General features: G+C 46.1%; 1 protein-coding gene across 3 annotated transcripts in view; it reads right to left on the bottom strand.

The window, feature by feature from the left end:
• Positions 1-25,950, bottom strand: part of OLFM1 (olfactomedin 1) — a 51,906-nt gene extending 25,956 nt beyond the window's left edge. The window contains exons 1-2 of one of the 3 annotated variants that reach the window (XM_039507098.1): positions 25,069-25,950; positions 3,663-3,812 (exon numbers count right to left, since the gene is read on the bottom strand). In XM_039507098.1, the coding sequence (XP_039363032.1) occupies positions 3,663-3,812; positions 25,069-25,164 (246 nt within the window). In that variant the 5' untranslated portion in view covers positions 25,165-25,950. Of the gene's footprint in view, positions 1-3,662; positions 3,813-4,965; positions 5,087-7,118; positions 7,521-25,068 lie in introns of those variants that run through there. The other 2 variants (XM_039507096.1, XM_039507099.1) reach the window with 2 other exon arrangements.
• Between the last annotated feature and the right edge of the window lie 886 nt (positions 25,951-26,836).

The following is a 26,836-nucleotide window of genomic DNA, read 5'->3' as shown; positions in this document are numbered from 1 at the left end:
GCACTGGGTGGCATGTCTGTTACAGCCTGGACTTGTACAACATTTTTATCGTGTTGAGCCAGCCAGTCCTTCCATGAGAAAACCTGCCTCCGCCTATTGGGATGGCTTTGTACATCTGCTAATGGGAATGGGGATTAAGTCTGAAGTTGCCCAGAACTGGGTCAATTAATTCTGCCAGTGCTCTCTCCCGATAAAAAGCCCAACTGTGCACAAATTAACTTACAGCAAATAAGGAATCATGCTTATGTGAGGACATACAGTGAAACAAGTTATTTTCAGTGATGTGCTTGGTGTAAAGTTCAAATCCATTCCATTCATTGCTAATAAGGATTTTTTTTTAATTAAGTAGCAACCTATGGTGGACATTTTAAAATATCAATTACTATTTTTCCTGATCTTTGACAATAATGTCAAATTCATCATTTAAAGATCTACATCTTTTATTTCCATTAGCATTTTAAGGCCTTGATCCAGCAAAGCACTTAAGCACATGATTAAACTTGAATGAGACTGCTCATGGACTTAAGGTAAAGCACTTACGCACATGCTTGACTGGACCTGAGGCCAAAATACATTCTCTGTCTTAAATTTCCCTCCATTTCTTCCAATCACTTACAAAAAAGAGTATTTTTTCACATATTCCGAGTGCTCATGAAACCTCATTTTGCAGCTATCCAATGGCATAGACAAGCTAACGGTTGCCAAGGGGAAAAATAGTTGATTTTACCTTAGGGAAGCAAAAAATTAATAAGATGGAATTTAAATTTCGCTTCCAGTTATGCCAGCTCCTTTGACACTGATGGAGTTACTCTGGATTTATACCTGTGTAACTGGGAGCAGAATTTGGCCTGGTGACTCTAGCAAACCACATCTGCTAGATACTATCTCCTAGATCCTGACCATCCCAGTCTGTGGGTGCTATCCCTTTGGGGTAGCGTCTATGAGCAATACCCCTGCCTGGGCCATCTGGAGCTAAATGCATGTGCCTCCACTACTGGAGGCAAAGGACCAATAATACATTTACTTGAAGGCAGTAGAACTCATAATCCTCCATCTGTAGTCTAGCCACTAGAGGGCGATAGAGAGCTATACTGTGGTAGCATGGGGCACACCCATGATTTTTTTCAAGTTTTATTGTAACTTTGCCTTAAAAGGGGTTAAAAAACATGAGGTGCCAAGTGATGTCAATGTCCTTTGAAGCAGAATGAGATGGGGGTACTCACTGGCCCCCCTAACTTAATTAAGGCCCTAACTTAATTTTCATACGTTGGTGTCAATGTGTTTTAGAATAGATTGGCTTTTTACAACTTTGAACCTGATCTTTTGCTTAACTCCCAAAACTTCTGTGCAAAGCCTATAGCACCAATTTCTAAGGAAGAAATTTCTTCTACTTTTCAAAAAGAAAAAAGGAAAAAAAAGGAAAGAATTACTCACTCAAAAACGCAGCTTTGCTCAGACCAGTTATGGGAACGTTTTATTATCCCCAAAGGTGAATAATAGGTTATGGTTGCTTTCCTCCTTGGAAAATCCAAACACAATTACATCTTTGACAAGTTATGTTTCTGCTGCTATTTGTGGGGGAAAAAATGTGAGGCTAGTTCTCATCACAAAACTAGGGGAGTTAAGATGTCAGATTCTTGAAAGGGGCAGGAATGTTTGCAGCCAGCAACAGATCTTTCTTGTGAGCTTGGAGGTTTTCCAAAAGTGTCTGCAGTTACATTTTACTGAAAGGATTTTGTTTCAATGGAGATCCAGATCAGAGACCATCAGGAAGTTTAGACTTGAAATTAGACGAAGGTTTCTAACCATCAGAGGAGTGAAGTTCTGGAACAGCCTTCCAAGGGGAGCAGTGGGGGCAAAAGACATATCTGGTTTCAAGACTAAGCTTGATGAGTTTATAGAGGGGATGGTAGGATGGGATGGCCTAATTTTGGCAATTAATTGATTTTTTACTTTAGCGGTAAATATGCCCAATGGCTTGTGATGGGATGTTAGATGGGGTGGGATCTGAGTTACTACAGAGAATTCTTTCCTGGGTGCTGGCTGGTGAGTCTTGCCCACATGCTCAGGGTTTAGTTGATCACCATATTTGGGGTCGGGAAGGAATTTTCCTCCAGGGCAGATTGGCAGAGGTCCTGGGGGGGGTTTCGCCTTCCTCTGCAGCGTGGGATATGGGTCACTTGCTGGAGGATTCTCTGCACCTTGAAGTCTTTAAACCATGATTTGAGGACTTCAATAGCTCAGACAGAGATTAAGAGTTTGATACAGAAGTGGGTGAGATTCTGTGGCCTGCATTGTGCGTTGTGACTAGAGGATCATAATGGTCCCTCCTGACCTTAAAGTCTATGAGTCTATGGTGACCGCTAACACTCACCCCTTTATTTCTGGGTTCTCTTACGGGATGGTGTACGTGTAGAGCTAGATAGGTTCACACACTCATGAGCATCTGCCTTTGCACATCATTCTTCCCTTACTTTGTACCCTGGCACCCCAAGAGCAGCTTGTTGGCTAAGAAAAACAATGAACGTTTATATTTCAGCACCCTCCGCATTGGAAACGGTCACATTTTAGGTCTTTCACCCCACACCCACTGTTCACATTTGAATAGGACTTTGGGTCCAAACCTGCTTGTCTTATTCAGGTGAGTAGTTATACAAAGCCAATGGCTCTTTGATACTAGTGCTGCCCCTGTTCCTACTTCAGATTTTGTTCTGTTGGGCATGTTCTCTTTACTATGTGAGGAAACAAAAGCCAGAAGCTTATGCTACAAACCAAGGAGAAATGCCTCATGTCTCTGTTTATAGTACTCAGAGCACAGTATAACACATTAAGTGCAGGTTTATGACTGTTTTGAGTGACTAACACGTCAATTTTCTCCAGGTATCAGGATAAAAATTATTATGTCACATACTTCAGATGCTGGCATAGTACAGTATTTAGACACGAGGGATAATTACATGCCCCAATTCAAGAGTCTACTTAGATTTAGAAAAGAATGGCACTAATTCACAAGAAATGGGGTTTCTTCAATGGGATCCATTATCTAGAGAATTTCCTGATATCAGGGATGTGTCTTCTGATCTCTCCAGACAGCAGACTATTAGAAACGAACCATGTGAATATCAATGTTAAGAAGAAAACCACAAGCCCTCACGACCGTGTTATTTGATGTTGATGGCTCATGCTGTTTTATCCAACCTTTTTAATATCAATACAGCTAAACGAGCCTAGGCTCCATTTTTAATTGGGCTTCTCTCTTGCCTTTTCGAGACTCGCCCTTTGAAAATATTTAAGTGTTAATTCAATGAAAAACAATGTGATTAGAGTCAACTGCAGAATTTCCCCCCTACTGAATTACATGGGCAATATCATGTATCTTTGATCTTATTACATTTCACAAACCTCCCTCTATCTAGATACTTATACTTCATAGCCATAACATCAAAGCACCTTACAAACATGAATGAATTGATCCTCACACCCTGTGAGGTAGGAAGGTATTATCATCATCCCCATTTTACAGATGGGGAAATGAGGCACAGAATGAATTGCCCAAGGAGTCCATAGAAGAACTGCAAATTGCAGCCAGATCTCTTGAATCCCACCTGCCTTAACTACCAGACCATCCTCCCTCCTTCCCACAGGATGGTTCAGCCCATTACCTTTTCTAAGAGCTGCCTCAGCTGCTTTGTCCTGGCATCACGTGAGCACATCGTCTGTTGGGGAGCCACCACTGTGCATATACACCGCCCCTCGCTGTCTTGGGCAGAGCTGTAGACCTGCCAGCTTTCCTCTGGGTTGGTAGGCAACACCTAATTGATACATGGAAAAGGGAGTGGGTTAAGTAAGACAGGGGGACACTTAGAGGGATAGCGAGAGTGTAGGGAAATGGGTGCATGGGAAGTATTCAGTGCAACAAAAAAAATTTTTTTTTTAAAAAGCAGCAATAGAGCAACACCACAGAAACATAATGGAACCATGGAATAAATAAAGGAAAGGTTCCTCCGAGGGCCCAGGAAATATGAAGGATAGGATGCATTTTTAATGTAAAAATATGGATTGGGGACAGGTAAACAAAGAGTCTTATGGCATGAAAAGGAGAGCGAGAGTTGAAGCAGATAATATGGACACGATGGGGAAGATTGGAGATATGTGGGATGGAAAATCAAGGGGTAGTAGGGTCGGTTGGCATCATTCGTTCAAGTGAGTTCTGATGCACACCCAGCCTGTGGGAAACTTGATGCCATGCTATTATTAAGACACACACACAGTTTCTCCTGGACACACGGAGAATGAAGTGCATCCTGATGTACTAGTCAGTGTTCTCCTGACTCCAAGAACTGAGCAGCAATCAATGGGAATCTGCAGGAAACAGGAATTCGCTCTTACGAGGAAAAGGCAACCAGCATTTTTACTGGATTCCCCCCTCTGCTATTCAAAGTGTCCCAGGAGATTTTCAGGAGCGCTGCAATATTTCTTAAACTGTTCTGTTAACCCAAGGAGGAGAGAGAGCCCAGAATAACTGTGAGACAGCACGCCAGCTAACGAGGAATACAACCTTGAAGATCTAATCAGCACTATGATCTGGGCTTCCATAATGCATATGTGGAAAGGGAGTCCAGCAATGAAGCTAAACACATTCCCCACCCTCTGCAGAATCTCTGACCTTCATTTCCCTTTAATCACACAACATTTGCAAAATACATTATTTAATCACCGTCTCTGATCATTTTGAAGAGACCAGTATTTCACCAGCTAGAAGGAAAGATGCTGGTTTAGTGCTTAAATATGCAATAAATAACCTTGCAAACAGCCAGACTGATAGATAGATAGATAGATAGATAGATAGATAGATAGATAGCGTATGGAGTGTATGGGGGTAGATAGACAGACAGACTCCAGCTAAAATGATTTTGGGTCACATCACATTCTTGTAACAGGGAACAAACTGCCAAATCCACTCACAATTAACAGAGACACTATATCAAATACTCTTCATCTTGCAACAGTGAGGCTGCAAAATGCTAATTTTTTTAAGACAGCAGCATACAGCCTGGAGGTGAGAGGTGTCAATTCTTTCCTGCTAAGGGAAGAAAGAAGGGTTGTTATGCTCAGCCATTTCCAATAGATAAGAATCCAGTCTATAGAATCCTTTCAGAAAAGGCAAGGGGCACCATAAGGCATGACTAAAATGCACTTGCAACTTCCCTGATGCATTTTTTCATCCCGATAATGGCTATTGATTCCAGGCATCTGAGTGCATCCGTTCTTGTGGGTCTTACACCTGACTGCAAGCTATAGGGAAATGGCGAAACGTCATGACACAGAAACTTTTGATATTTTTTCAGGCAGGGAAATGCAAAGGGGAAGCCAGCCCCACTCCCAACTCCTCCCCAAGACACCCACTTTCCACCCGCAGGACGCTCTCCAGAGTCCTGGCTAACAGGTTGTTATGTAACAGGACAGCGGTCTAAGAGGGGCACCTTAGCTGCCCTGCAGAAGCACAAAGGCAGCTTTGCAAGGAGAGGAGTGGCAGGACCCACGAGCTCTGTGCCTTTCCTTCCAAGCAATCCACCATGCTGGGAACGTGCCTTTACCATGCCCTGCTGCTAACCAGGGCAATATTGCCCCACTGCAATGCAAATGAAGCTGTAGCTCCATCTTGACAACCTATTTAATGAGAACCCAAAAGATTCCTGGATTAACCCAGAAACATCCAGTCACATGAAAGAGAGAGGGAGAGAGAAGGAGGGGGTGGGGGAAGGGAATGGGACAAGTCACTATGGCACGATTAGATTTTCTAAGACCAAATCCTCTGCCAGCACAACTGCAAAACATCTTCATCTCCTCCCTGCTCCCCCAACACACAGCCACCGCCCCCCTAAACAGAAACCTCTGGGATTTTCCACCCGGCCCATTCCTGAGGCTCTACAAGATGAGAGAGCTCCCTTGGGAAACCTCTGAGAACAGCATTTAAACACACACATCCTCTCCTGGTCAGTTGCAGGACACAGGCCACCCAAAAATGGGAGCAAAGCTACTCCCTTCCCTCCCCACCCCAATGACTGGCCTCTGCCACCCACTTCGCTTCCCTGGACTCGGACGATCAGGCCAGACCTTTCGACTTTACAAAACAAAGCCAAGCCAAGCCAGCCAAACCAACCAGGAAAGTGATCAGCCGCGCTACCCTCACCTCCGCTAACAGAACACGCCCCTGGCACAGGAAACAAGGGCCAGCAGCATCTAGCCCTGATCCAGAGCAAACTCTGCGCCCCTCCTGCAAATTAAGGATCTGTGCTTCCAGGCCTCCCCCTTCCCACCCTGAGACACACACAAAGTGCTCAGATGTGCCTTGCACACCAGCCCCCTGGCGCACACACGAAGTGCACAGATGTGCTTTGCACACCAGCCCCTCCCGGCACACACACAAAGTGTACAGATGTGCCTTCCACACCAGCCCCTCCGACACACACACATGAAGTGCACAGATGTGCTTTGCACACCAGCCCCTCCCGGCACACACACAAAGTGCACAGACATGACTTGCACACCAGCCCCTCCGACACACACACACACACGAAGTGCACAGACGTGCCTTGCACACCAACTCCTCCGACACACACACATGAAGTGCACAGATGTGCTTTGCACACCAGCCCCTCCCGGCACACACACAAAGTGCACAGACGTGCCTTGCACACCAGCCCCTCCAACACACACACACAAAGTGTACAGACGTGCCTTGCACACCAGCCCCTCCCGGCACACACACAAAGTGCACAGACGTGCCTTGCACACCAGCCCCTCCCGGCACACACACAAAGTGCACAGACATGACTTGCACACCAACCCCTCCGACGCACACACACGAAGTGCAGACGTGCTTTGCACACCAGCCCCCCCCCGGGGCACGCACACACCAAGTGCACAGACGTGCCTTGCACACCAGCCCCCCCGGGGCACACACACACGAAGTGCACAGACGTGCCTTGCACACCAACCCCTCCAACGCACACACACACGAAGTGCACAGACGTGCCTTGCACACCAGCCCCCCCCGGGGCACACACACACCAAGTGCACAGACGTGCCCCGCACACCAGCCCCCCGGCACTTACCCCCGTGCTCCTGTCCAAGGTGCCCCCCGAGGCTGCGGTCAGCTTGGTGGTGTTCAACCCCACCAGGGAGGGCAGCGTCTGCGACATCCAGTTGGTGATCATGGCCATGGTGCTCAGGACGACTCCGATCTTGAGCAAAGGCACCGACATCTCGGCGGGGCTCGGCTCCAGCCGCCCTTCATTCTGAGCCGGCTCGGGGCTGCCCGCGGCTCACCGGCCCCCGCTGCACCGCCCCGCCGGCCAAGCGCTTCCTCGCCATCCCGGCTGGGGTCTCCGCGCTGCCTGGCTCCCCCTGGACACCCGCAGCGCCACCTTCCCCGGCGGGCGCCGCTGGGCGAACCGGCCCGCGGAGCGGAGCGCAGCGCGCAGGGGGCGCGGAGCGCAGCGCCCAGCCGGCCGCCCCGCAAGGGGGGTTCGGGCGGGGGGAGAGGGAGGGGTGCTGGGCGCTGGTTCCCAGTGTGGAAGGAGCCGGTTCTCCAAAACCCCGCGTCTCCCTGGGACCTGCAATGCACATGCCTGAAACTGACAACGGGGCGGGATGAAATGGAGGGGGGCGGGGGGCGGGGACCAGCGGCGAGTGGGAAAATACAACGCGCTCTGATGTCAAACTGCCGGGGAAAGGGAGGGGAGGGGGCATTTTGGGTGTTTGTTTTAGTTTCTCTCCCCTTTTGCTTCTCTCCAGCGCCCCCTGGCCGCCGTTCGCACAGACCGGCAAAGCCTTTGTGGACTTTTAAAAGCAGCAGAGTCCGGTGGCACCTTATAGACTAACAGACGTTTTGGAGCATGAGCTTTCGTGGGTGAATGCCCACTTCTTCGGATGCACCCACAAAAGCTCATGCTCTAATACGTCTGTTAGTCTATAAGGTGCCACAGGACTCTTTGCTGCTTTTACAGATCCAGACTAACACCGCTCCCCCTCTGATGTTTGTGGACTTAAATATCACAAAGGCCCAGGTGGGTAAGTACACAAGGGGGTGTCTCTCCCCCTTTAATAGCAGTTTGCATCAGCACCACACCCAGGCCGGGGGCTGAGGCGTCGGTGACCCCCAGGAAGGGTTGGTTAGGGGAGCTGCCAGGGAGCTAAAGTGTGGCACAAACCTGCGGTGCTCTCTTTTAGCAGCCTCTGTTGGCGAGAGAGAGAAGCGGGGCTACCCCCCATCGCTGCATTAACAACTATTAGGAAGAACCCAAACAATTAGGTGAAAAGAAAATAAGGAGGATGAGGAAGTGGATTATAGTCAGAGCCGTGGGCTGGCACAGCCTTCCCCTAGCAAAGTTCTCTGCCTGCCTGCTCCATATTTTTCCTTGTACAGTTCTGAAGCCAGACAATAATTGTCTGCACTATTGTTGTAGCATGTTGGGCCCAGGATATGAGAGGAATGAGGTGGGGGAGGCTATATCAAACTAGGGGACCTGCACGCTAGGGGCATGCGAGAATAATCCCGTCCCGGCAGACAACACATCGTGTTACCCCTTACAGACCGTCTTTTTCCCTGTTTTCATCGGGATATTCTGACCCTGTCTCAGATGGGGGCATGGGTAGATTACGTTGTCTGGAAAGGGGTATGCAGCCTAAAAAGTTTGAAAACCACGACTTTATTGGACCAACTTCGGCTGGCGGAAAGGACAAGCTTTCCAGCTTCACAGAGCTCTTCTTCAGACACTCCAGTTACCTTCCCCAGGTATTAACGGTCCTGTTTGCAGGGCACTCCATCTGCTCTCATTTTAACTGGAGCTCTTCCCCACCCCCCTTAAGAGAGGCTAATGCCACATGGATCTATCTACTTTTCTGCAAGACAGTGTGTTTCCACTGACCCAGCCTTACATGCGATGGCCATACAGTCAAAGTGGGGGGATCTGCGGCTCTGTTATTCTTGTCACTGTCTCTCTCCTCTGATCCAGCTGTGGTGTGATGTTCCATGCCACTGTCACTTAGGGTCTATCTGCACTGCGATAAAAGACCCGTGGCACAGCCGCAGCTGGCCCGCCTCACTCGTCTTGGACTGCGAGTCTGTAAAACAGCAGTGTGGACGTTTGGGCTTGGGCTGGAGCCTGAGACTCTCTGCCCCACGTTTTTTATCGCAGTGTAGACACAGGCTTAGATTGACTCTGACCCTCAGCACTCCCATCCTAAGATGGTGGCTCTTCCTCCACCTGCCCTGGCTGGCAAATGAAAACAAATTAAATAGAAAAGTCCCTCATATTTCCTTGCCTCGTTTATAGCCCTGCCCGCAACCAGGCAGCGGAATCAAAATCTTATCCACATGAGGTTGACTTCTCCTTCCTTAACCTTTAGTTGCTCCAGTTCCAAAGGAAGCCCAACCCCACCCTAATGGAGAACAATCCGGCAGTGGCAGACTTCAAAGAGCCCTCCCTGATTCTCTCTAGAATGCTCAAGACAGCAGGGTGGCAGAAGGTGGAAGACATGATGGAGAACAAGCATCTTCCAAGGAGGAGCTGTGATTCACGGGGAGGCAAATTAGGGGCATCAACTGGAGAGAGATGATCCTCCATGTCTGAATGGAGAGCGGGCTACATTCTGAACGTGTCTGTTTCATTGTCTTAAGTTTGGGAGAGAGGTTCTCCAGCACTGAGGAAATGAACTGCCCTCTCTACCTCAGCCCCAGCAAATCTGACGTCTCCCAGGGGTGGGGAGTAAGGTACCTCAGCTTTAATCATCATCATCAGTTGTGTTACAGCAGCTCCCCTGCCAAGGACTGTGTTAGTCACTACACAAATACGTCACAAAAAGACCGTCACTGCCCCAACGAGATGACAGTGTAAATATAAGATGAGACAGACCACTAGATACAACAGACCGATGGGGGAACCAAAAGGTAAGCACCTCAGCCTCCCCCCTCAGCTTTCTGTAACAGCTGGGGCGTGGCTGAAGGTCATGCATTTCAGATCACGTCTGTCCCATTAGTCTGGGGTTGTATGATCTAGATCAAACGAGTGGATCACTACATGCCCTCAGATGTGACCTCTGGGACTTCAGACCTAAATGATGAAGAGGCATCAGTTTTTACATAGCTGAGGCTGCAGCTAAGTTTCTGTTTAAAGGAGATTTTGCAGCTTCTGCCAAAAAACCCTGATCAGCCAAAAGTTGGCAGGTTAAATCATATAATACACATTGGGCCAGATCCTCATCTGGTGCAAATCACTGACGTCAGTGGAGCTACACTGGTTTACACCAGCAGAGGATCTGGCTGCTTGGTTTCTTTTTCAGAAAAATCTCACATTGCAATTGCTTGCACGGCAGTGAACCAAACTGTAAGTAGGAAGCCGCATGGCCATTTCATTGCAAACTGTGCTGATGGCTTTGTCAAAACATTTTCACTGAAAGTGGCTTCTCCATAAGGAAACAGTTCTCATTCAAGATTAAAAAAAAAATTCCTTAAGGGGCTTATATAACTTTCCCAATGACTTCAGAAAGGAAGCGTTCCTCTGATCGAAATTCACGAGTCCATCTTATTTTTTTCTAGGTTAACATTTAAATACCACATGCAGAAGAGAGATTACAAAATTAATCCTCTGGTCATGTGCAGGATTCCCTAAAGAATAAAAATCACATTTCTTGCTCCACAGTAATAAAGGCGGCTTCGGGGGAATCAGAGGCTTATCCCACTGCTTCCTGAGATTTCAAGAGGAACAAGAAGTAATCACAGCATTTAAAAAAATAATAATAATACAAACTCTTTCCTCTTCTCAAGATTTGAAACAGCAAAACAATTAAGGTAAGATGGAGAGTTATATGCAATTGTCTGTAACTTCTTTCAAGGAGCTGCAATGCATACGTTTTATTACTGCAACACTGGTTTTCATCTTTGTGTGTGTGTGGAGGGGATTTAAAGGTATTTAACTTTGTATTTGCAAAAAGGTCTAATTTCTTGCTGAAGTGCAATTGCAAAACAGTGACTGACATGCATATTATGCAACTCTGCTGCCAGAGAGCCTCTGCAATTGTTGGATTCGAGTGCCACCTTCTAGCGTAGATTGGTATTGCAGGCACCCCTTCAAAAAGATACTTTGTAATACAGTGGATCATCAGTGATAATAAATACAGTGGCGCAATGAATCATCTTACTTCCAGTCTCTTTGATAACTCCTTGCCCCCTCAGGGAATTTCTAAATAGCTCTGAAATGGATTTGTTAAGAGACAACTCCCAGTCTGCCTTTGTCAGTGTGAGAGCAGACGTTGGCAGTGAAATATAGACTAACAGAGAAAGTTTGGTGATGTCATTCAAGTTTTTGGTATCTCACGGGTCAGATTTACACTGGTGAAAACAAGGATCTGTTTCTGTAAGTAGGAATAACTTGCTGCTACGTAGCTTTTTAGCTAACTAATCATTTACAAATTCACTATCTACCATTCTTATCAGCCTCCCGTTACTGTCATATCTGAGCACCTCACAATCTTTAATGGATATATCCTGTGAGATACGGCAGTGCCGTTATCACGGTTTCAAAGATGGGGAACTGAGGCACACAGCCTAACGTCACACAGAGCAGGGAACCGAAGCAGATCTTCTGAGTTGCAGACTAGCATCCTAATCACCAGACCATATTTCTATCCTTCCCATAATGGGATAACCTGTCCCATATGCCATAGAATCCTAGAAATGTTGGGCTGGAAGGGACCTTGAGAAGTCATCTAATCCAGCCCACTGCACTGAGGCAGGACCAAGTAAGACTAGACCAGGGCTCGGCAACCTTTGGTACGCGGCTCACCAGGGTAAGCACCTGGCGGGCCGGGCCAGTTTGTTTACCTGCCACGTCCGCAGGTTCGGCCAAATGCGGCTCTCACTGGCCACGGTTTGCAGTCCCAGGTTGCCGACCCCTGGACTAGACCATTCCTGACAGGTGTTCGTCCAACCTGTTCTTAAAAACCTCCAGTGATGGGGATCAGCCAGGGCTGAGTACGGGGGCTTTGCCCAGGAAAACTCTATTGAGTGGGCATTTAGATTCCTCCCCCAGGCTGCTAAAAGGATCTGTTTCATGGTAGTAACCTCTACCCTGCCTGCAACCTGCTCCTATTAGATGACTGGAAAAACTCCCGTTGACTTCACCGGTGCTGGATCAAAGTCTCAAAAGAGGTACAGACAGTGGGGTGCCTCTACCTTGCCCTGAGCCATGTTTGTAGAAGCATCCCTCACAGAGCTGGTCTACACATGTGCACAATCCCACCACCTATAACCATAACCCTAGCCCTAGCTTTGGACCCTTCCGGGATCCCCACCACTCTTGCTGTGAGCAGGGGAGCAGAAGCAGGACTTGCCCTTCAACGAGATCAGGGGAGTTTTAAGAAACAGAGCAAAGCCAAGCGGATGCTTCACAAGACCCCCCTAAGAGGAGAGAGGCGAGGCCATGCACAAGTGCAGACTCCAGGCCTGCGGCCTCTCCCTTTGATGGCAGTGGGAGCTTTCAGTGGGATTGGAGCATGACTGGGTTCAATCTCTGGATACACCCAATGGCTGCAGATTGGAAGAGTTTAAACATGATTCTCTTCCCACAGCTAGTAGGACCCTCTCAGGGTAGAAGCGTGTCATTGTTCTTCATGATGGGCCATATACAATGCAAAAATTCCCACTATGCTTTGCTTCCCAATAACCCTGGCAAGCCTGAAACTAGCTAAAGTTTCTCTGTCACTCTTGACCTCTTTCACTGCACCAAATCCCGAGCTCATTGCTCATTTGTCACTCAGTCCTCAACGGAGGCAAAACCGTAATCGACTGTCATGCACGTAGTGTTGTTGTAGCCACGTTACTCCCAGGATATTGGGGAGACAAGTTGGACAAGGTAAAATACATTCTTCTTCTTCAGAAGAAGAAGAGCTCTGTGTAAGCTCAAAAGCTTGTCTCTCGCCAACAGAAGCCGGTCCAATACAAGATAGTACCTCACCCACCTCATTTCTGTAATTGACTTTGATGGCACTTTGCCCAAGTATGAACTGAATTAAAATGAGGATATGGCCCTGCATGTGCACACCGTGGCTTGTTATGACAGGGTTGCTCATATTGCAGGGCCACTGCCATTAGAAGACTTTTACTAAGGGAGGGAGGGGGAATTATCCCAAACCCTAGTGTCCAATCCTACTGATATTTCCTATACTGAATTTCCATGATTCATTAATTCCCATGCAAGGCTGCCATAAGTACTGGTGGATGGTAGAATATTTTTCCTTTGGTGCAAATATCCAACAAATAATTAGATGTAAATGTGTGGCTTCATTGGAACAACTCAGATTTACATTAGTGTCACTGAGATCAAAATCTGCCCCAGATTCTTACCAGGATGGTAGCAGTGAATGCTTATGTCTAAGGTAAAACTCCATCTGCAGAGAGCTCTGAAAGGAAATCACATCCTTCCGTTCTATTCTAGTCTGTTCAGGTTCTTATTCTAGGCTCATCACCACAGTATCTGAGTGCCTGATCCCGTACAACACTTACCAGTGCAGTATTTATATCATTTCAATGCTCATTCGGAAAGCAGGGTATGACCTAAAGCTCACCTCTCATGCTAGTCTTCAACAAATATATAGAAGAAGAATTAGTTCAGAAGCATAAAGAAATCATCATCTTTTTTAGGCCTTCACCTTCTACCCACATAGCATTTTTAACATATTTTCTTATATAAAAACTATAACAAAAATGCATTCTGTAGTTTTTATTCCACCAGGCATGTATAAAGATTCATTCCCCCTCAGTACACATAGGTACTTTTATTGGTATTCAGGAGTGGTAGTAGTACTATACAGAACCATTCCCCCAAGGATTGAAAAATGCTTTCCAAATGTTAAGCTTTATAACACCTTTGGGCTTGACCTTACTCTTGTGGAAGCCAACGGCAAAGCTCTACTTTAATGGCGCAGGATCAGGGCCTCTGTGAGGTAGGAGTTTATTAGACTTATTTCACAGATAGAGCAAATGAGGCACGGGGACCTGACGTGCTTGCCTGTGATCACACAAAGACACAGACTCCCATAGTCTGGGCTCTCAATCTATTCCCGCTCCTAGATCCCTATTCTAACCATCTTCCCTTTATGAAAATTATGGGCCACATCCTCAGCTGGTGTAAATCAGCATAGCTGTACTGCCTACACTGCTTTACAACAGCTGAGGAAGTGGCCATGCATAGGCTAATCAAGGGAAGAATAAACCCATTTGAATTTTTAGGCTCCTTTGCTTCCATATGCTCCAGCGTATCTATTCTCTTCTTTCAAGCGCCCGTTAACATAAGGGGAGTTATGCACGGACATCCCGAGAACAATGACTCTCTGAAATCATCACGGACAATTCAATGACTTGATGCATTTACTGTCTTTCCAGATCCCTGGATTGGAGCCTTCCTTATCAGACCCTAATTCCATTATTTATAGCTCAACCTCACATGGCAACAAATTGCCACAGCACTTTCTCCAAACAGTCAGTCCCACCTGGATGTAGCGGAAAGGGGCACACAGAGATACATCAATTCCAGCCCCAAATGGAGGCTTTGCAAAATCCATGATCAATAGTAATGTCTCTATTCTATTTTTTAAATGGCAATTATTAAGCGAGAAGAGGGTTTTTTTTGGGGGGGGGGGTCAGATTTAAATATTGGCACGCAATGTTAGAAACCCCAACACTGCAGCTTTATGCTAAGGCCTGAGCCCCAGGAAGTGAAAATGACCAGTGTATTGACCTCGCCCAAGCTAAGTGAAATGCAAAAATGAAACCCTCATTGTTACTGCTCAAGTGGACATCAGAGGCAGGTTCTTTCAACTGTTATGGTCTAAAAGGTGATAGTGAAAAAAGCCACAAGGACATCCAGGACATATGTTTAAATACATTGGGCCTGAACCGACATTCACTTACACTAAAGTAAATCAGGAGTAATGCCACTGAAGTCAATGGAGATACCGTGGTGTAAGTGCGAGAAGAATCAAGCCCACTGTTTTCAACCTGACAGCATCCTCTTAGGGATGCTTTCCAGTGCAATGCAGGATCTGGCCCTTAAAGAGAAACTGGCACCTCTTCGAATTTTTGACAAAACCTCTCTTAGTCTCAGGTTTGCCTCGATATCTCAGATCACCTCTCTTCTGACTGCTTCCTTGTTTATCACACAGGTTATCTGGCTTGAATAGAGGCTCCTTATGTCTCTGAGTTTATCTGTTCCCATTGTGTATTCTACACCTGATGTCTCCATGACATCAATCATTTCCAGAGCAGCCAATTCTGATGTCTCAATGAGTGAATTACAGCTGTAATGAGATAATAAGCAGCAGGGAAAGATGAACCATTAGGGAACAAAAGATCTCATTTGCATGCATATATCCTTAATAATAAAGGATGAGGAAAGAAAGATATAAAAAATATATGGTATAGAATTGATTCCACTTAATAGCAAACTGCTTAATGGAAAATTTCACTAATGAAAAAGTTGTTGTGCATGCATAATGTAAAATGAACCCAGCTGACGGCAATTGACCTGAGAGGCCAGCATTCTCAAATGTGGTCAATAAATTTGTGTCTCTATTTATGCATGACATGCTAATAAAATAGATCTTTGTCCCCCTCTAGGGGATGGTCCACCCACGTAAGAGGTTATGAAGTTGCCACAGCTACCAGGTGGAGACTTTGGGTCCTAGCCAAATCCTGTTGACCACAGTAGAAAGACTCCTGTTGATTCAGAGGGATTTTTAGCTCTGTTCTTTAGCTTAAGAGATACAGGCTCATCTTTTTATCAGGGAAGGTTCTAGGTGTCCCAAGCAGTGTTAGTTACACATGCGGAGCCTAACGTGTATTTATGTCAATGGCAGCGTAACGTGCCAGTTCAGCAACTGCCTGACTGGCAAGCGCAACTGTTATTTTCACATCCTATTTTCATGCTTCCTTGAGTTCACAAACAAGTGCATGCACATAAATGCAGGGGCGGATATGGAGGCGGGGTTGAAGTCAGCAGTGATAATGCCCTATGGATTCATAGACTATAAGGACCATTGTGATCATCTTGTCTCACCTCCTGTATAACACAGGCCAAAGGACCCCCTTGTTTGAACTAAACATCTCTTTGAGGTATGTTTTGTAGAGTTCTGGAGCACCAAAACCAGGATGGCAGTGGGTGGCAGCTGTGCTCTGGAAAAACTCTGACATCTCACATCAGTGCTCCTTTGGAAGGGAGAAACCTGAGAATGATTCCTCCTGCCTGCCCCACATAACCGTTAGGTGAAATTCACCACTGTGCAAAGGGCCAGCATGAGACATATGCACCATTTAAGTCTCACTCAGTTCCTCAGAATGAGGCTTACGAGGTGCCTATAGGCCTCATGCACCGGGGAGAACTTGCCCCATAAGACAAATCCTGTCCAAACAGCGCAGCCCAGAGTAATCAGGCTGGGTGGCCGAGTAGCCTACTGAGGCTGGGAGAATGAATCTTAGGGTACATCTATACTACCCGCTGGATTGGCAGATAGTGTTCGATGTATCGGGGATCGATTTAGTGCGTTTCATCTAGACGCGCTAAATCGATCCCTGAATCGCCACCCGTACTCCACCTCGGCAGGAGGAGTAAGCGGAAGCGACGGGGGAGCCACGGCGGTCAACTCGCCACCGCGAGGACGGCCAGGTAAGTCCAACTAAGATACTTCAACTTCAGCTATGCGAAACCCACCCCCTCGCTAGTGTAGCCCAGGCCTTATACTCTTAGACCCCTGAGCAGCAGCCAAGTCATTCTGTGGTGCCTCGGGGCTGCAATAATGCCCCCTCTGAGGGGCGGTGTCCGATGGGTTCATGTAGCAATAGATCTGTCAGCATTACGCCCATGTGTCCCTCCCTCCCCAACCCAATCAACTTCCTGCAAGCTGGGGAATTCCAAGCTCCTCGAGGGACTGTGTTCTGTGGCACGGTAGGGACCCCACAGCCTGTGTGTGTTTCCAGAACACTTGCCTCACCCCCAGTCTTTGGGCAACACACCCGCACACAACTTGCACTGTGTGCAGTGCCTCTGGGCCTGGGGAGCGGAGAAAAGGATCTTTCCCTTAGCGTCATTTATCACAGGAGTTATTTGCTTTTGAAGTGACACTGAATAGCTGTTATCAGGGGTAGGCAACCTATGGCATGCGTGCCGAAGGCGGCACGTGAGCTGAATTTCAGCGGCACTCACACTGCCCGGGTCCTGGCCACCGGGCAGGGAGGCTCTGCATTTTAATTTAATTTTAAAAGAAGCTTCTTAAACATTTTAAAAACCTTATTTACTTTACATACAACAATAGTTTAGTTATATATTATAGACTCTTAGAGAAAGAGACCTTCTAAAAACGTTAAACTGTATTACTGGCTTGCGAAACCTTAAATTAGAGTGAATAAATGAAGACTCGGCACACCACTTCTGAAAGGTTGCCGACACCTGGTCTAGCTGTAGGTGCAGAAAGTTCACAAGGAAGCTTTGAGAACTGGAAGTCAGATGGACTGGCCTCTGCTTTGGGAAATCCCAGCGAATGGGGAAAATGCGGTGGGAAGCCAATGTTCACATTAAACAGACTGGACTGCACTGGGCACGTGGGTGCATAATAGTGTACTGCAGATGGTCTAGACAGATGCAAAGTACACCATTCTAATGCAGATCAGGCTTCAGGGGCTCTTTGCCTGTGGGGTTTTGGTTCCATCTATGACACAGACAGAGACCACTTGCAAAGTACAGCTCTGGCCCTGGATTCTGATCTGGATTCAAACCCTTCCATGGGTGAGATGTTCATGTCCAGGATTCTACCATGGGCGCCTCTCTAATGTGATAAGTACATGGCAGTATATTGTACATCAGCATCCATCGGTGTGTGGCTAGACAGAGACGCACGTGAATGTGGGGTGGAGGGTTGGGCAGCAGAGTTACTATTAGAAAGAATATTTTTTGCAAAGTTTCCGCTCAGTTCTCCCAGATTCCCTCTGGGTTGTGAGCCCTTTGAGGCAGTGGGGACAGAAGGGGGAATTCTGTGCTTCTCCCCTCAATAGTGCTGTATAACCAGGGCTGGGAGTCACGGGAAAGGGACCACAATGCCCCACTTAGTGGCTAATAGCAGAAGGGAGCTCCCCCGCTTCCATCCATGAGTGGGAGAGCAGTGCTCCCCCTCCTCCTTGGCTGTGGCAGGGAGAGCACCCCCTCCTGCTTCAGTTGACTGTGACCCCTGTGCATGGCCCAATTGGAATGCAAGGGAGGTGAATAAACTGAGAAGATACTCCAGGAAGTGGGTGGGGGGGATTGACAGCAAGCAAGGAGCATTATTTCCTCCATAGTCCTTGAGCACCGAAAGCAAAACAAAGTTCATGGCCTCATTCTGCTGTCTTTGTGTCCCACAGCTGAAGTTAGGAGAGCCCAGATCCCCAGAAGGTATTCAGGGGATCAATGGGCGTTAAACACCTCGGTACCTTTGAGGAGCTGAGCCTAAGAGCTTTCATAGCACTAGGAACGCCTCAATAGAGCAGGACTGCACTGAAGCAATAGAAATGTTACTAGCTTCCTTTCACCTCTAATAGACACCTCTGCTTTATACTTACCCTGCACCTCCCTATCCTGAAAGATCCCAATGTGCTGCACAAACCATGGGCCTAATTCAGCAGAGCTTACCCACCCTGAACTCCCATTGATTTCAGTGGGAGTTCTGCACAAGGTATGCATGACTGGCTCTAGCCACATAGAGCAGCACTGAAATGCAGCCACTTCTGGGGTGAGGCACAGCATGCTGCACGGCAGTCATGAGGATGTTAAATTCTAGCTATGAACACGGGACAATTCCTTGCACATGGTACGTGCCGTGTGAGTTTTACTCTCTACACGCAGTGCAGAAGGCCCTGAATTTTGCAGCAAAAGGCTCATGCTCTCAGTATTACATTTGAACAGAATAATCCCCCTTTACAGATCTTTGCTTTGTACTAAATCTGTGTTCAGCTAAAGCTGCTCTTGACACTAAACCTACAATCTCATAGCAAATGCCAATATATGTCAGCAGTCTGCGAGCCCGGTACAGCAGCATTACAGTTAATGGGAGTTTTGCAACAATTTCAATAGATGAGGTTTGTATTAGGCGCAATTATCAGCATATCTTTTACGAGCATGTCTCCTTAAGGTCAATACTGGGGTGTGGAGGGGGAAATATTTCCATAGGTCGGTTTGGAATTACTGTCCAGAAAGTCTTTTTAAATGAATAAATAAGTATATCCCATTGTTGAGTGTGTCAATTGCTTTATACTATCATAATTAGTACTGAAGTCTGGCAAAGCACCTGCTTTAATCTCCCTGCTCTTGTCCTTCCCACAATATCTCACTAGATTTAGAGTATTGTCTACTGATCGGAGCAGAAGGGATTGAGAGTCAGGACTCCTGGATTCTACTTCCAGTTCTGAAAGGGGCGTGAAGTTTAGTAGTGAGAAGATGCAGGAGACTGGTAGTCAGCACTCCTGGACTCTGCTCTGAAAGGGAAGGGAGGTATAATAGTTAAAGCACGTAAGAGATTAGAAATCACTATTCCCAGCTTTGGCACTGACTCGCTGTGCTACCTGGGACTCAGCATGGCCTCTCTGCGGCTCAGTTTACCCGTGCGCAAAAAAAACCCCACTTCCTTCAAGAGTAACGATACTTAATGTCATTGACATTTGCAGAACTCTCCGAGATCCTCAGATGAAAGGTTGTGTGCAAAAACAAAGTGCAAACTTCTTCCCTTTCACAATGGTTCATGCACCCCACTTGCCTCATGAGAAGCTTAGCTTAATAATTATCCAATAACAAATCTGAAAAGAAACATTTTCCTTTCCTTCCCTGCCTCTGCATCTCTACAGCCATGTTAGTGTTTGTCTCGAGCATTACTATGGCCCTATGGTTCATGGTTTCATAATAGCAAGCAAAAGCCGCAGCTTATCACTCATAACTGAGAATTGGCTTCTTCCATTGTCAATGCAGTTTTACAGTCCTCATCTACCTAATTCAGTTAGATAGTAATTAGTTTTGTATTACTTTACACAGTGATGCTAATACTGATTACAAGGACTGATAACTTGAGTAATAAATATAACCCAAGGCTGACAATTACCTGTCTTTTTTATTGGTGAAAGCTGAAGTTAGCAAAACGAGACACTAATTGGTTTATGAAATGAGGCATCTGCCTCATGTTACGGGCTGCAGATTTGCAGCTTAATTCTACCAATGTGGCTCCACAATAGGGGATGAAGGAGCCTAGCAATCAGTGTGAACGTTTGAAAATCACCTCGACAGCTACAGCTAAACTAGCACAGTCTAAGGCCTGGCGTTAAAGTGAGTTAGAACTGAGCTGCATGGGTATCAATGTGCAGGGGGAGTCAGAGAAGTGCTATCTTCCTTCCTTGCTCTCTGGCTCCAAAATCTAAGGGCCACATTTTCAACTGCAAAGCAATGGGTGTGATCCCAAAAATGCATGCCTGGTTCTCCTCTCACTTTTGCACCAGCAGTGTAACTCCATTGACCTGAGTGAAGTTATTCCTGTTTGACTCCAGTGTCAATGAACCAGAAAGCCCCCAGCTTTGGACACTTGGAAAATTGTGCAAGGGGTGCAAACTGATATGTAGACAGTGCATTTGCACTCACAATTATGGGGTTTTACAGATCCATTGGAAGTGCACACTTCTTTGCCAGAGCACCCAGGGATGAAAACAGTATACTAATGAACCAGATATGCTATTTTGAAAATCTGTGGCAAAGTTCCCTTTAGAGCCTTAAATGGGAGCCCTAAATAATAACTTCCCTGCCCCAGGGAATGTATATTTCTTCTGGGGATTGAATTATTACTGGTTAAATAAATATCAACGTGTTTCTTACATCTCTATGTACCCTCAAAACTTCTGGAAAAAGCTATGGCAATTTCATAAGTACCTCAATGTGAAGTTAACAGCCCTGTTTTAAGAGAGACTGAATATATTACAAACCAGGATTGGGGATGGTGTGGGGGAGAGTCTGTAATCCTGATTGTGATCTGACACCTGTTTTCCATTCATCTAACTCCACTGGTTTAGATGGAGTTACTTCTGATTTACACCAGTGCAAGAATCAGGGCCTATATTTAAATCTGCAACTATAGCCATATATAATAAACCTTTTGAAGCAGATCCTCAGGTGGTATAAATTGCCATAGCTTTATTGAAGTCATCTGAGGATGTAAACCTTTATCTTTCTGGGGTTTCAACTGCCAAAGAAAGAAAACTCTTTCTGAGCTCAGAAGAACTTTGGCTAAACTTGCATGCATGTAGATGGAAGAATTGGGGTTTTGCCTGCCAATGGCAACAGGTACCAGTGACTGCCCTCCTGCCTAAACCCTAGAGGCACGGTTTAGTAGCTGCTGTAAAATCCAGTCCATTCCAATTCAACTGAATTATTCATCATTTCATGATCTGGATCACTGGCCTGTAAAAATGCAAAATGCAATTTAAAGACTTGGGCTAGCATAACCCTCGGACTCTAATATTCTGAATATTTCCATATGGAAATAACTCTGAAATTAAAAAGACAATAACATATACGTCTAAAGGGATAAAACGACAAGTGGGGAATCAAAGGGCAAGCTGGAATGACAAGACTCTGTGACACAGAAGTTTGGCCAACTCCTGTTATTTTGACTTGGCTTCCCATTAACTTTTAGTCAAGACCTGATTCCAAGCGTGTGCTACTTTTTCAGGATTTAATAGTCTGTTTGCAATGTCCCGCATGCGCCTGGAGAGAATTCGGGGCTGGGGCACAGCTAACCCTACTGTTCAGAAGCCAGCTGTGACTGGGATTACTTGAGAATTCAGCTCCAGTTTAGGGTGCTCAGATATGATTAGTTGGAAACAACTCTCTCCCTTCCCACAAGGAGATGGTTACCCTTCTGTACACAGAGCAGCAGCAGTTCACTGAAAGGAAAGCAACGTACTCACCACGGCAAAGTCTGTGCTAGCACCCCTTATGGGGAGTATTTGGGGGATTGATGTGCATGCTCGTGTTATTAAAGGGAGGAACGACCGCTTTTGCATTGTCACTGAAAGCTGCCTAATTAGAAATGAATCTTCTCTTAACCATGACCCCCCATTGGGCTCTCTGGAGGGGGCAGGGGAATGCGGAGGAGAGTGTGACTCCGGTGCATGTGATAGAGATGTTAATTTGGCACCAAATTAAACGTGGGAGGCACGGAACTGGGCGGCGTCAGGGATGAAAGGCCTATTTGGGGATTGCATCTGGCAGCTGTGCTACGGAAATGAGATGCAAAAACTCTGAAACGGATCTGCAGAGCCAAACAATTCTGCAGCTCCGCTGGAGAGCTTTCTATTCCCAGAGAACAGGAAGGCGGTTCGGAGAAAGGAGCCTAAATCAGTGTTGCCAGCTCCAGGTGCGCAAGGTAGACACTGAAAGAAAGCAAGGAGGGTACCTACTCAGCTCCGATTTGGGGGCTGGAGCACATGACTTATGAGGAGAGGCTGAGGGAACTGGGATTGTTTAGTCTGCAGAAGAGAAGAACTAGGGGGGGAATTTGATAGCTGCCTTCAACTACCTGAAGGAGGGGTTCCAAAGAGGATGGATCTAGACTGTTCTCATTGGTACCTGATGACAGAACAAGGAGCAAAGGTCTCAAGTTGCAGTGGGGGAGGTTTAGGTTGGATATTAGGAAAAACTTTTCCACTAGGAGGGTGGTGAAGCACTGGAATGGGTTCCCTAGGGAGGTGGTGGAATCTCCTTCCTTAGAGGTTTTTAAGGTCAGGCTTGACAAAGCCCTGGCTGGGATGATTTAGTGGGGGATTGGTCCTGCTTTGAGCAGGGGATTGGACTAGATGACCTCCTGAGGGCCCTTCCAACCCTGATATTCTGTTATTCTATGATTTTTGCTAAAATCTAGCCAAGGTTTATGTGTTTTTATTTAAAACCAGTGGGCTAAACATTGCTCTGGGATAGCTCCACTGAAGTCAGCCAGGGATTATTTTGGCCCAGAGCTTGTCGCTGGAGTGGGCTGATTTAGTTTCCCCAGACTCAAGTTGGGACAAAAGTTCTTACACACCCACGAAACAGAATCTGATACTCCACCAACACCAGCAGCTGCCTCCAGCACAAGGAGATGCAATTGCTAAGGTGTCCTTGCAGGAAAATGCCAAGGCAGAACAGGTGGGTGCTGAAAGAGAGAAAGAAGCCATTAAGCAGCTGGGGGAAAGAGTTTGATGCAGCCAAGAAATTCAAATTCCCCATGAAACAGATACTCTCATGCTCGCCTGGGGGCAACCAAGAAGGGGGAGAGGAGGAAAGATACAAGCTTGCAGAGAAGGCAGCCCAAGATCACTGGTGCTTATCACGCCAGAGGAGGATGGCAGGTGCTTCATCAGGGAGCACTATTTGTTTGTTTCTTGTCCGTTTCATCCTGTTTTGCCCAGTTTGGCGCATGCGGGTGTATGTGAGTGAGTATATACCCTGGTGTATTTACTCTCTCAATGCACACAACAGATTTTTCATTGGTCAGTCGCTTTAGCTATAATTCCTTCCCAGCCCTTCCACTTTACAGGCAACTTGGAATTGTTTTTAACAAGCCCCTCCCTTGGTCCCAACGTTTTAAGACTTTGCTTTGGAGATTTCTTCCTATTAGCAGCAGCTCAGAAATATTCTGTAGGTGAAACATGCTTTATCCACTAAATTTCAGTACCCAGGACAGTGACTTCAGAGGCTAGTGTGTGTGTGTGTGTAATAATAATAATAATAATAAACAAACTATCTAGAATGAGAGTCCAGCTGTTAATTGGTTCCATATCCAAGAGCCTCTAAGGGAGGCTCCATTCCTATGTATTTATTGCTTACAGGCAATGTTACAATTCACCCCCCCCTGCCCCCGCCACATAGAGTATCCCCCTTGTGATCACTTTTCTCCTTTTTTGCCTGATTAAAAGAAAAAGCAAAACCACCTTTGTTTCTCAAAGAAGTGGAATGGACTTTTATTTCCACTCCCACAAAAAAACCAAAACCCTTCCTCCCCCCCACAACAATAAGTGGGCTTGGAAGTACCGAAAGGCAATCAAAGAAAGAAAGAAACAGTCCCCAAGCATGCCACAAATGGAAACACAGAGGGACATTTAAATGTCACCCTAAATCAGGAAAGCTACCACCACTAGTCATTTATCTAGATAAAGGAGAGGGGGTGAGCGGGAATGAAACAGAAGCGATTGCAGGTGGAAATTACATGTTTTACAAGGGAAAATAGAACTCACACAAGTAGACAGACTGACTGACCAACCCTGGGCTTACCAATAACAGAATGTACATTTCAAGCTACTTATACTATTGCATTTTAAGGATATCACATACACCCCCAATTCCTGTCCATTTACCAGCTGGGAATTGCATTGAGATGGTAGCAACCTCATCTTTCACTGAGGACTTCTCAAAGAAGAAGAAGGAATTGAAAAAAAAAAAAAAAGCAGGATAACACTCAAGCCCACCAGTGATGAAACGTTGTGGCAGATGATGATGAATTCCCTTCCTCCCCTAGTGAAACAAAAGGCAGTCACATTACAGAGTCACCAGTTTCACCTTACCTGAATTTCAACTTTTAATTGGGGAGGGAGAGTTGAATTCAACCACCCTACCCCCATTCCAAATCTGGCTGCAATAAAAATCTACAGCAGCTCTGAAGGCACAAAGGCAACCTTAAAAAAAAATCTCCCTTTAAGTACAATCTCTTCAGCAGACACACATACACCTTTATCCCTCCACCCTGGTTCTCCCTATGCCCTGCGCTCCCCCTCACTGCTTGCCCGCATCGCAGGAGAGGAATTTGATGAATGACCTTTGCTGCATGTTCCAAAAAGAAGGAAGAGGGAGGCATGGGGGGGGGGGGAGTGAAATTGACAGAAAGATGCAATTTCCTACTCTAGTTTCTTTTGTGCTCTACAGCTTTGGGAGAAAATGGCGTTTGGAGAGAGAGAGAGAGAGAGAAACCTACTTGAGTTAGTTCTGTTCCCATCAGCAGAAGAAAGAAGAGACTCAGAAGCTTGCTTGTAGGTTGCATCTCTTGCACACAGTTCCAGGTACCTGGCATGCAGAGTTCCCCCTCTCCTCCTGGGTTATTTTCTTTTGCTGCGTTGATCACCGACTCCCCTTTCTTGCTTTTGAGTCCTTAGATTTTTTTTTTTAATTATGATTCTCTCAGTACCCCGAGAAAGCAATGCAAGAAATCTGCTTAGCACAGCCTTCACTTTGCATATTTAGTGAGCGCCCCGGTTCTCCTCTTCTCCCTGATCTGGCTCTCGCTGGCTTTTTTTTTGTTTGTTTTATTATTATTATTATTTAATGGCTCCCCTGATCGAAAGACATTGGCGAGGAGAAATTCAGCCGAGCACGAAATGATTATCTCTGCAATTGCCAAAAGTTTGCCTTGAAAAGGGGGGCTGATGGAGGGAGGACAGGGATTTAAAAAAAAAAGGGAAAAGAATTGGAAGGCAGGGGCTACTAGCAGGGATGGATGTTTGAAACAGGATGTGACATCAACAAAGGCGGGGGAAATTTAACTAGACACGGAGAAGGGAATGGAGGGAGGGAAGCAGCAGGATCAAAAATGCAGCCAGATGCAAAAGGGGAGGGGTCAGATTTGGTACTCGGGGGAGGGGGGCTGAGGACAGCAGACAAAAGGGACTGAGGCTGAATGTGGGAGGGTCCCTCTGCAGAAAATTGAAGGCAAACCCTGGCCCAGTTGCAGCAGGCTTCGAAGTGAGAAACTCCCGTGCATGGAAGCAAGAGAAAGGAAAAACTGCAAATAGGAGACAGCTGCTGTATTTTAAAGGCAAGGAGGATTTTCCTTGGGATTTAACAGCACCCCTCATTCGTTCCCTGTTCAGGAGACTCAGGATTGCAGGCGTATGAGGGACCTGAATTCATTTAAACTTCAACACCTGCATATTGCCGCTCATTGGCATTCAGCCATACCCCATGCACCTTCCATTGGTGTCAGAGATTAAAAAATAAATAAATTGATTGCTTGATTGATTTTGGAGAGGGTGGGGGTGGAGGAATGTGTCTGATCTAGGTCATGGCAATGCCAAAACCTCCACCCAAAAAAGGAAACAATTAGGGCTGTCAAGCGGTTAAAAATTAATTGCAATTAATCACGTGATTAAAAAAATTAATCGCATGATTAATCGCACTGTTAATAATAGAATACCATTTCTTTAAATAGTTTGGGATATTTTCTACATTTTCAAATATATTGATTTCAATTACAACACAATACAAAGTGTACAGTGCTCTCTTTAAATTATTATTTTTACAACTATTTGCATTGTAAAAAGCAGAAGAAATAGTATTTTTCAATTCACTTAATACAAGGACTGGAGTGCAATCTCTTAATCATGAAAGTTGAATTTACAAATGTAGAATTATGTACAAAAAATAACTGCACTCAAAAATAAAACGATGTAAAACTTTAGAGCCTACAAGTCCACTCAGTCCCATTTCTTGTTCAGCCAATTGCTCAAACAAGTTTGTTTACATCTGCAGGAGATAATGCTGCCCAGTTCTTGTTTACAATGTCACCCGAAAGTGAGAACAGGCATTTGCATGGCACTGTTGTAGCCAGCATTGCAAGAAATTTATGTGCCAGATGCACTAAAGATTCATGTCCCTTCATGCTTCAACCACCAGTCCAGAGGACGTGCATTCATGCCAATGACGTGTTCTTCTCGATAACGATCCAAAGCGGTGCCAATCGATGCACG

This window comes from Mauremys reevesii, linkage group 19 (assembly GCF_016161935.1).
Source record: "Mauremys reevesii isolate NIE-2019 linkage group 19, ASM1616193v1, whole genome shotgun sequence".
Taxonomy (NCBI): domain Eukaryota; kingdom Metazoa; phylum Chordata; order Testudines; family Geoemydidae; genus Mauremys; species Mauremys reevesii.
Note: the sequence above shows the minus strand (reverse complement) of the source record. Positions and strands in the feature narration are given on the sequence as shown.